This window comes from Colias eurytheme, chromosome 14 (genome assembly GCF_061535395.1).
Source record: "Colias eurytheme isolate Ceu_HAF_F1 chromosome 14, ilColEury1 Martin Lab GWU primary, whole genome shotgun sequence".
NCBI lineage: Eukaryota > Metazoa > Arthropoda > Insecta > Lepidoptera > Pieridae > Colias > Colias eurytheme.
Genome location: NC_142993.1, coordinates 1,155,920 through 1,168,017, shown reverse-complemented (window position 1 = coordinate 1,168,017; position 12,098 = coordinate 1,155,920). Strand labels below are relative to the sequence as shown.

General features: G+C 36.3%; 1 protein-coding gene across 1 annotated transcript; it reads right to left on the bottom strand.

Annotated features, from left to right (window-relative positions):
- Positions 1 to 9,665: 9,665 nt before the first annotated feature.
- Optix (optix) lies at positions 9,666 to 11,163 on the bottom strand. The gene has a single exon (XM_090109525.1). The coding sequence runs from the start codon at positions 11,139 to 11,141 to the stop codon at positions 10,320 to 10,322; it is 822 nt and encodes a 273-aa protein (XP_089965651.1). The 5' UTR covers positions 11,142 to 11,163; the 3' UTR covers positions 9,666 to 10,319.
- Positions 11,164 to 12,098: the final 935 nt, after the last annotated feature.

The following is a 12,098-nucleotide window of genomic DNA, read 5'->3' as shown; positions in this document are numbered from 1 at the left end:
TAGAAAAACGCTTGAAGATAATTTTTCGGATAGTATGGCAAGAGTATAAATTTAAAATTTTCTTACAACATCTATAAAACTCAAGCGCATCACACATTAACTCCATCTGTCATTTTTTATATTAATATTTTTAAAAACTTGATTCTTGCACAAAGTTGTCCATTTAAAGATTTTCAAAATAGTCTAAAAACGTCGATTAGGCATACAAACATAGAAACCTTACAAACATACAGGTAAAGCCAAAATGAGCGTGTTAAAAAAGATTTTGAAAATCGATGTATTTTGGATAACCTAGGTTTCAAAAAATAACTGCAACAAAAAAGAAGCATAAAAAAAAGAAAAATTTTTAAAGAGTAGAAAAAATTCGATCATAAACATTTAAAACACTAGCTGCGCTCCGCGGCTTCACCCGCGTGGCTCGCCGCTCTTCAGTTTTATTACTATAGTATTGTAAAGACTTGCATGTAAATGTATTATTACGTGCAAAGCCAAGTCGGGGTCACTAGTGTAAAACATACGTAACACATTTAACCTAACCAACACCATAAAAGTATGCATAACTCTTGTGCAGACGAAATGAGTCAATAAATTAACACTAACAGCAAAAAATTAATAATACCTGGCGCCGATTTATTAAAAACTATGAATCAGTACATTATGTATGTATTTATGTTTATGAATATTAATGCATTCTGAAATAGGCATTGTAATTATAACATGACATTATATGGAGAACTGGTTGGACAATGGAGAAAGCTTCAATTCAATGTTTTGTATGTACACAAAGACACAGAGTAGGTACGCATTTCATCCTGGAACTCATACATTTACTGAACTAGATTTTGGATCGTCCGCGTCGTAATACGTAGGAATTATTCTATTCATATTATTATGACTAGCTTCCGCCCGCGGCTTCGCTCGCGTGGTGTTTTGATAAAGGTATGCCTATGTTCTTTCTCAGGGTCTAAAGATTGTCTGTGCCAAATTTCATCAAAATTGGTTGAGAGATTTAAGCGGGAAAGCGTAACAGACAGACAGACAGAGTTACTTTCGCATTTATAATATTATTAGTAGGGATTAGGTGACCCGTGCCTACTTCACTGGGCCTATATTTATTTATATTTACGTTCAACACTGATGGATTTTCATACAAACTTATAGAGATGCGCCGAATAACTAGTGGTTTCACCGAATAACCGAATACCGAATACTATTCGGTTAAAACCTTACCGAACCGAATATTCGGCCGAATTATTCGGTTCAATGTTTTGATGTGTTTTTATGCGTAAACCTTAGTGCTTGCAACATGAGCGGACGTAAAAGATCGCGAGCTTGGGACTTTTTTGATGAAATGCAAGAGGACAAAACAAAAGTTAAGTGTAATTTTGTGTGATTGTGTTATTTCTCGTGGTGGAGTAGGGCGCAGTGCCAGTGAATGTTGACTATAGTTTAAAAAATAATGTCATATTCTATTAGGACTAAGTAAAAGCATTGTCTTCAGACTTCAGGATTTAAAGTATAATAAATATTAAATTTCGTCGATTGTGCAGATGCGAATTTTGAAGTTCTTTGGCCACATCACCAGAAATAAGGATTCCTTGGAGAGACTTGTGGTGCAGGGACAAATTGAAGGCAAAAGATCGCGAGGCCGCTCACCTACACGTTGGACCGACCTTATCGGTAAAACGACCCAGTCCAGCCTTGTAGAATGTGCTCGCAATGCTACCGATCGTGAGAAATGGAGACGTATTGTTGGACAGGGAGTGAACAAAGAAGTGACCACATCTAACAGGAATAGAGCACCATCACCATAACCACGACAACTCTGTCAAGAGTGCACGAATAAGAAGAAATATTAAATACTGATTAAGTGCTAATAATTATGTTGATGTAAATTTACAAAATAAACGTTGATTTGAAATGTAATGATTGTTTTATTTTATATACCTTAGGTTCAACACATTCTTCATAGGATTTCTTTTACTTGTGTATAGTATGAGATAAATCATTCATAATATGAAGTTATTTATTTAGTTCTATAGCCAAGAAAGTAGAAATACTCATACTGAATATATTCGGCACCTAAACCGAATAATTCGGCCGAATACGAATAGTGACAAAGATGCCGAATATGCCGAATACCGAATATGTATTCGGTATTCGGCGCATCCCTACAAACTTATATGTCATTTTACATTCAAATCGTGTAGGTACTTACTGTACTAGTTAACACTATGATTTACATTTTACACTATGATGAAAATGCTCACTTATATATATATATATATATTAACTACTAGCGGTCCGCCCCGGCTTCGCCCGTGGTACATGTTTACGTATTCTCTATATAAAAACCATCCTCGTACTTCAAGGAATATAATAAAAAAAGAATTATCGAAATCGGTTCAGCCGTTCTCGAGTTATGCGCTTACCAACACATTTTGCGATTCATTTTTATATATAAGAAGAAGATAGGTAGGTACCAAGTTTATCAACGCACAGACCAAAATGTGCATTGATGTTTCAATGTTGGTTTGTTAAATATGTAATGTAACTATTGCTGTATAATTAATTAGCAAACATATTCTTATAATTGACCATACTTAAGAGAACACAGCGGGGCTAAATACCAAAAACACATTTTATATTTTGATATCTATTCTCTCAGAGCTCTCGCTAGAGCATTATTTCGTGATCCTTTAGTGTAAACGAAAACTAGTATTCAGTGTTGGTCACTATTAAAACATTGCATAATCTTTTCGAACGCGTAGAGCGTAGAGCAATATTTCGTTGTTCTTATAGTAACAACGAAATATTGCTCTACGCCTGTTTACCCTAAAAGAATTTTACATAGTGAGGTTAGAATGAGCATTCGCTCGTTTGATGTAATATGCAACGTAATGAATCATTTTTTTTTCTAGGAATCTGCTATCAATTCCTCAATTTTTCGTAAGATCCATTGGCCATTTTCTCCGTCATTATACCTACGATTTTCGATACAAAAATGGTCAAATAAATGAATTATTTTTTCAATTGTTAAATAATTCATAACTAATATGAATTCTTTTTAAATGGCTTCTTTTTACAATTTCGAATGTTTCGTAGGTAATGTGATCAGTTTAATTATTTCTTGTGCCTATTGCCTACATTTCAAAAGGAAATAGATGTTCTGATTTGTAGAGATTTCAATACATAATATATTTATTAATTTTAAGTTCTATATAGATAGAGTGGTCTTTTATATTTTGACATATCTATAGGTAGATGATTTTAAAAATATCTTTAACATTTACCTAAATATTATGTGCATGCAGCTATATTAACCCGCTTTTATTAACTACACATGTATGTTTGTATTCATCCAAATCCCTTAGACTCGAATTTCCACTCTAAATCTGACCAATTTCCACTCTAAAATGGTCAGATTTAATTTAAACTTTGTGTGTTAACATTACAATTTCATGAATTTATCTAAATAATGGTGTTTTAGATTTTATTTTAGAGAATTTATTATTTTTATTTTGGTAGGTAGAAGCTATACCTACCTATTATAGCAAAAACTACACTCAAATCCACAAAAAATCTTTATCCTACATTTTACTTTTTAGACAGCTTTGAAACTGTAGTAACCATAATACAAACTTCAACGCGCATCAAACATTTCAAGATAAATTTAGTTTTTAAATGTATTTTTTTAAATACAACAATTTATTTATTAATATTTCAAAAATTATGAAACATGTGAAAGTAGGTAACTCTATCTATTCTTGACATTATCGCGATTTAGACTACAGGCCTATGTTGAAAAATTTATGGATCATTTAAACCACCAGGTGACCTATCTAGAACGATATAAGAGCATAAAATAATAAGATTCAGCACTATATGCTTGTAAGCTGTCCACCTGAGTGCAGATGAGTAAATAGTATAGATTTATTAATCATGTTTCCTGTTAATAGTGTAATGAAAATTTGGGGAGTGCCTGGCGATCTGCACTACAGGCCTATCGCAAACACAAGTCCTCTTGTTTTATGTTTAGTTGTACTTTTGCACGCCTCATAAGCGAAGCGTTGAGGTGGGTACTACTGTCGCTTCGCGCAAAACATCTGATTTTTCAAACTTAAAATGTCTTTATGTATCATACATTGCACTTGTAAGATAATACATACACACACATATTAAGAAAAAACACTATTTTTAACGTTCATGATATTTTTGATGTCATTTTTGTTATTTAAACTAGTTAAAAAACAGTTTAAAAAAGTTCTGTCTTGGACGTCCGTGTGTCTGTATGTGCGGATCCTTTTTCTTGTTAACACGATAGCGACCGAAATACTTTACTAATCGAGTCTTTTTTTTTCTCTTACGCTTGAGTATGCTCAGGAATAGAACCCTTTCATTTTTCAGGGTCTGATTCGATGTGGTTTAATTGTTATTAAATAAACAAAAATAATAATTAAAAATATTTATTAAAAAAAAATTATGAGGCGTGCACTTTTGGATTTTCCAAATTATTTTGTAACTGTAGTACAAAATAAATGATTTATTATTATTATATTATTTACATAAGAAAATATTTTGGATACTCCGCTCTTAAGAAGGCAAAGAGCTATGAGTATCAAACAATCAATTTTAGTTCACGCGATGTCACAAAGCAAGTTTCCAATAAAAATTGCATAACTACTATAAAAGGCGGTCGGTGCTCATTGATAAAGATACCTCATTTCAAAACGAGTCATCCAGTGACTGGTCCATTGTAAAAACATTACAAATATGTAATTGTAATGTGTTCTTTGAAATAATAGCGATTTCCTATACATGGTTTCCCGCCAACTGATCGCGCGGGAAACGTTGTAGGAATTTGTTCAAATGTTGTGTTTATTTATTTATGTATTTAGTCTAGCGGCTTTGTCTCAGTTATTAATCAATACTAATATTATAAAGCTGAAGAGTTTGTTTGTTTGTTTGAACGCGCTAATCTCGGGAACTACTGGTCCGATTTGAAAAATTCTTTCGGTGTTAGATAGCCGAATTATCGAGGAAGGTATATATCATCACGCTACGGCCAACAGGAGTGGAGCCACGGGGGTAAAACCGCGCGGAGCAACTAGTGAGTAATATACATTCAAATTCGGGCTGTGGGCTAATGTGTTACCTTCAACGAATTTTCGGAAAAGCTCAACGTTGCGTAAGTATCTATAATCTATATATTTCCCTGTATATTACTATTACAGTTCGCAGTGAATCCATACTAATATTATAAATGCGAAAGTAACTCTGTCTGTCTGTCTGTTACTCAATCACGTCTAAACTACTGAACCAATTTGCATGAAATTTGGTATGGAGATATTTTGATACCCGAGAAAGGACATAGGTAGGCTACCTTTTATTGCGAAATATGTACCACGGGCGAAGCCGGGGCGGACCTCTAGTTAGATATATATATATGTATATATCTGATGTGCTAAACAATTCTTTAATCTATCTCTGTAGGTACCTACTACTAAATAACATCATGTTTCGCTCAGTCGTTTACCTAATAGATACCTATGCAAAAAGTGACACTAACATAAAAAACTGACTGTGACTTTATACGCGATTTTTTGCGAACAAATTGTTAGGTATTTATTAAAAAAAGTGTTTTGTCATTGAGAGATGGCGGGAGATCGTGCGGAAAGCTGTGTCCGCCTCTACCACCGATGTGGACGTCTCAACGTGACCACGACCACTCTGCCAAGAGTGAATCGACAAAGAAGAAGAAGTTTTGTCATAAAACTCCCGTCAAAATCGATCCTCCCGATTCGGAGGTTAGCCATAACAGACAAAATATCGTTTAGCTACCGTAAGTACCTTCATACCAATACCTATATAGGTATATATAATGTACAGCATAATATAATTGGGAAAATATACCTATAGGTAGAATTTCAAAATTTTAGGTTATATATGAAGTTCCATGTAAGAGGCAGATGTATTTCACATCTGCGTAACCAATTGATGTTAGTGTTCAATGTTCATTATCAATTAGTTTTCATTATCAATGAGCTTAACAAAATCAAGTATTTTTGCTTTTTAAATCGAACCTGGAACCTCTGGGGTATTATGCTAACTATTTCACCAAGAAATCTCTCTCTATAGTATAGGTAGGTACTTAAATGATTATTAAATTATTGTTTAAAGTTAAGATGTATTAGATTATAATAAATACATATAGGTACCTAGGTATATTTATATTTTTACGACAAAAGTAGATAGCGTCATATTTTCGTCTCTACATACCTACCTACATATTTGGAAAAAACTAGGTAAATATCCAACAGTGGATCCATTTTAAATTTCAAAATTAACGTTATTAAAACTATGATTGTCTGCTGACTTCTATTATTTTTCTTCGTCAAAGTAGGTATAATTTACACAGTAATTAAAAAAAATCTTATGAATGTTGCTATGATAAAAAATAATTTATAATTATATGTGTGTATTCCCCTAACATAATTGTGTTCGCAAATTGAATAGTCGTAGATAATTATTGTAAGAGCAAAAAAATAATTATTTTTTATCGATAACTATCTTTGTTGTGTAGGAACTTTATAATAAACGGTTTAATAATTCACAAGAACTTATTTCCTGATAATGACAAATAAAGAGCAAGCTTTTGAACTTACTAGTTTTTATAAGAATTAAAGGTAGGTATTTCATAAATATTGCAAGAACAATAAAAAAAAAATGAAGTAGGAAAAAGAGTTACTACAGGGCAACTAAATACCTACTTATGAGATAAATAGAGATTGGAATGATAATTTTATCTGTACTATAATTACCTAAATAAAGTTGATAATTTGTTAGAATGTGTTTTTCTTTCCTTAAAAATAGTGGTTGGATTTTATTATTTTGAGATATTACAGTTTATAATTTAGTTAAAAAAATGTAAATAACAAACGGCGTATTTACTAAAAAATAAACAGATCAATACGTACCTATTAGACTAGGTACTCAATAATTTTCATATACCTACCTACCTACATAATATCAAGTAAAGCGGCCATTCACACCTTGCATATCATTGTACGGTAGCTCTAGTAGGCCAGTAGAAATCGACACTAAAAAACCCTAAATTCGCAAAGCACGATGTAGATTTGAATTTTTGGTATGTTGTTTGGATCAGTTAGGGTGATGTAAATCCCAATTTGCAACTTCGAAAAAGTTGTGCTCGCTGCGCACCACGTGATAAACTGCGAAAATTTTGGACTTTTTTCACTTTTTGCTCTAAAAGTCATAAACTATGCGTTTCCGACAAGTATGATTCAGTACATAAATTAAGGTTATTAAATTTGCAACAATTTAAGCCTAACCGCAGCTCTCTAAACCTTATAACGACTAAACTGTGGCCATTCGAAGATGGTTCATTTTTCCGGAAATATTGAAATTTTTAGTTTTGCTCCCGTTTGAAGCAAAATATTGGCAAAAACCGCTCGTTCTATGAGAAGTTCGTATAATAAAGTTGTAGTGCATTTAATTTTCTTTCATAAGAGCATAGAACAAAGTCTGTGAGACAAATAGTTCACTCACAATATCTGAAAAACAAAAAGAAGGTAGAAATAGATTTTTAAAGAATTGAAACTGAGGGCATATAAAATCATAAAAAGGATAATACTTTTTCATTTGCAGGATAGGTAATTAGCAAAATTACAAAGATAATTAAATTTGCAACAATTTAAGCCTAACCGCAGCTCTCTAAACCTTATAACAACTAAGCTGTGGCCTTTCAAAGATAGTCAGTTTTTCCCGAAATTTTCAAATTTTTAGTTTTGCTCCCGTTTGAACCAATATATTGGCAAAACCGCTCGTTCTATGAGAAGGTCATAAAATAGAGTTGTAGAAAATTTAATTTTGTTAATTACCTATCCTGCAAATGAAAAAGTATTATCCTTTTTATGATTTTATATGCCCTCAGTTTCAATTCTTTAAAAATCTGTTTCTACCTTCTTTTTGTTTTTCAGATATTGTGAGTGAACTATTTGTCTCACAGACTTTGTTCTATGCTCTAATGAAAGAAAATTAAATGCACTACAACTTTATTATACGACTTTCTCATAGAACGAGCGGTTTTTGCCAATATTTTGGTTCAAACGGGAGCAAAACTAAAAATTTGAAATTTTCGGGAAAAACTGACTATCTTTGAAAGGCCACAGCTTAGTTGTTATAAGGTTTAGAGAGCTGCGGTTAGGCTTAAATTGTTGCAAATTTAATTATCTTTGTAATTTTGCTAATTACCTATCCTGCAAATGAAAAAGTATTATCCTTTTTATGATTTTATATGCCCTCAGTTTCAATTCTTTAAAAATCTATTTCTACCTTCTTTTTGTTTTTCAGATATTGTGAGTGAACTATTTGTCTCACAGACTTTGTTCTATGCTCTAATGAAAGAAAATTAAATGCACTACAACTTTATTATACGAACTTCTCATAGAACGAGCGGTTTTTGCCAATATTTTGCTTCAAACGGGAGCAAAACTAAAAATTTCAATATTTCTGGAAAAATGAACCATCTTCGAATGGCCACAGTTTAGTCGTTATAAGGTTTAGAGAGCTGCGGTTAGGCTTAAATTGTTGCAAATTTAATAACCTTAATTTATGTACTGAATCATACTTGTCGGAAACGCATAGTTTATGACTTTTAGAGCAAAAAGTGAAAAAAGTCCAAAATTTTCGCAGTTTATCACGTGGTGCGCAGCGAGCACAACTTTTTCGAAGTTGCAAATTGGGATTTACATCACCCTAACTGATCCAAACAACATACCAAAAATTCAAATCTACATCGTGCTTTGCGAATTTAATGTTAATTTCCACTGGCCTATAGGTACAGAAATATTTACGTAATAGTCACTATTATAAGCAAATCCTCCTAATATTATTAATGCGAAAGTTTGTGAGGAAGTGTGTGTGTTTGTTACTCTTTCACGCAAATACTACTGAACCGATTACAATGAAATTAAGCACACATATAGAGGGTAACTTGGATTAACACATAGGATAAGTTTTATCCCGGAAATCCCACGAGAACGGGGATTATGTGGGGTTTTCTCTGAAAACGCGGGCGAAGCCGCGGGCGGAAAGCTAGTTAGTTACCTATAAAGTAAAATTTCTAAAAAGGAGCTAACACATTAATTGATATAGAATATTGTAACTTGAAAGAGAGGATAATAAATTCAATTTGAAATACCTACATACACAAACTGAAATTAAAATGTGTTAAAAAAAATTAAAAATGTTTAGTGCCCATTTGTTTATAGTGAAATAAAAATGATTGATTATGTATTGTATGTAAAAGAGAACTATAATTATTTTACGGCATTACTATGTGCAGTATTTGAAATGCTATAAATAATTTTAATTATTGTTATGGTGTTGTTGACTCTACATTTTAATTATCATGGGTAAGAGATATTACACATTATTCAATTAAGTGTTTTAAATCAAAACAGGATTAAAAATAGTTTACCTTTGAAAATGCTTGTACCTAACTACGAGAATTTTCTTTTTACTGAATTTTTTGTTAGTTGCGAAATAATTTTTTGCAAAAATTTCGAGTCATCGATATTTAAATGATTGAAATATTTTTATAAGTCTACGTAACACATGCACACAGGAATAAAAGAAGATAATCTGGTAAATAAGTTTTAATAAAGTATTCAATCTAAGGCCAACAACATACGCAAGTTCAACTTATGTACAAATAGGCCTAGCGTTATATTCACAAGTTTATAATGTCGTTCAGTTCAGTTCTATTTAATATTTACATCTAACACCATATCACAGCATTTCTCTACTAAAAGAACTAATATTTACCGATAAAATAAATTACTTAAAACATAATAATTGTTGCGTTTTACAAATCGGCTGAATAAGCAGATACGATCAGGTACCCTCTGTTAACTCTAAAGTACCGTGAACATAATTGTCTACAACTTACTCTAATTTACAACTAAAATTTGATATGATAAATAAATTCTTTAGGAAATATTGGTAAACACACAAATAAATGCGTTCGGAAAGGTCAGTTTCGTAAATCGAGAACGATTCAAATAAATATTTGTGGACTAACCGGCGCTCGCTAGATCGGCAATTTGCTCGTGCAAACATTCACTATAATAGTACGTACCTGACGCGGCCCTCAAGCACAACACTTTAACATTTAACCTATAGTAACTATACAGCTCACATCACAAGATTCGTCTATTGCATCGTCACTGAACGTCCGCGAACAGACGGCGACATAAATTAATATCACTGTATTTACACTAGCGGGCGGGCGGCCGTCACTCCTCGTCGACGTTGATCTCCGAGTCAGCCGAGTCCTCGTCGTAGGTGGAGGAAGAGGCGAACCCGCGGCCCAGCACCGCCGAGCGGTTCTTGGCGGCCGCCGCGCGGTCCCGCTGCCGCCGGTTCTTGAACCAGTTGCCCACCTGCGTCGGCGTCAGCCCCGTGGCCGCCGCCAGCTCGCGCTTCTTGGTCGGGTTGGGGTACGGGTCCTGCAGGTACCACTCGCGCAGCAGCGACCGCGTCCGCTCCTTGAAACAGTGCGTCTTCTGCTCGCCGTCCCAAATCGTCCTGGGCAACGGAAACTTCTTTCGCACTCTGTACTTGTCGACGGGGCCGAGCGGCCGGCCGCGGAGTCGCTCCGCTTCTTGATAGTGCGCCTCGAGCCAGAGGGCTTGTAATTTCGCGTGACTTGAACGTTGAAACCGGTGTCGCTCCAGGATGGAATATAGCTCTCTGTGTCGGCCCGCGTGGAACGCTACCACGGCCCGCGCTCGAAGGACCGCTTCGCAGCGCTCCAGCTCAGCGACATTCGGGTGAGCGACCGGCAGAGACCAGAGGAATCGCGCCAGCCGCTCGACATCACCACTCTCTTCCAGGGTTTCGCACACGGTCGCGACCTGTGCCGCGCTGAAGGACAGCGTGGGCAGCGGCAGCAGTGGCGTGGGCGCAGCGAGCTCGAGCGCGGACAGGGACAGCGGCGGCGGGTCGGCGCAGTTGGCGGGCTCGGCGGCTCGGTCCGGCGCCGCGGGCCCGCGGTGCGCCTCCAGGATGCGCGCGTGAAGCGCCGCCGTCGTGGACTCGTCCCAGGAGCCGCGCATCGGTACGAGTGTGCGCGGCGGAGTCGCGCGCCGTATGAGCCCGGCCGGCGAGCGGCGCTCGGGGGCGTGTTGGGCTGCGACGCGATTGGCTATCGGTTACCGTCGCGGTGGCGCGCGGGCCAATCGTGAGCGCGACCGCCCGGGGGCCGGATAGCTTTCAACCGCGCGGCGCGGCGTATCCGCCGGCCGCGTTTAACGAGGGCGGCGGGACGGGGCCCCCCGCGCCGCCATGATCCGTCACGCACACCGCGCCCGCCGCCCCCCGCGCCCCGCCCCCCGCGCCCTGCCGCACCCCGCGTCCTGCGACCGACGCGCCGTGATCCCGGTGCGTCGATACATTGCAAACCTGCAATTAATAGCCACCATACACTCATCCGGGTGGATTACGCGCATTTATTTGCCTCCTGATCGATATTAATAAACCGGTCAATTATCGTGCATAACTGTACCTGAAGATGTAAAATTAAACAGTTGCCCTTTAATCGAAAATAACTGGACATGTAAAAATGCTAAAAAGATAGATAATTATTATATCAATCATATAAGGATCTAATTGATTATGACCGCCAGTCATAACATGCTTGATATAAATTATACATACATTTTTTACTTCTTATTATTAACTTGTAAACATATTTATATTGATCATTTTATGCTTTTACATAATAAAACAATTTCCTTTTGATAAATCAACGTTTAACATGAAGCTCTACTGTGGCTCTACATTATTTTAATGTTAAAATGAAACCATTGCACACATCACAACCGCCACCAAAAATCATCTTCCAGAAAATCAACCCCAAAAACACAACACAAGTACCAAATCCGTGCAATCGCGCTACACAGAGCGAGATTTCACCGTGAAAGCTTTTCTAGAGTATTACGTTATTGAACGGCAAACCACACCCAGGCTCCAGGTGCCCCCCTCCCACCCCCCCGGGTAGTAACCCGAGGATT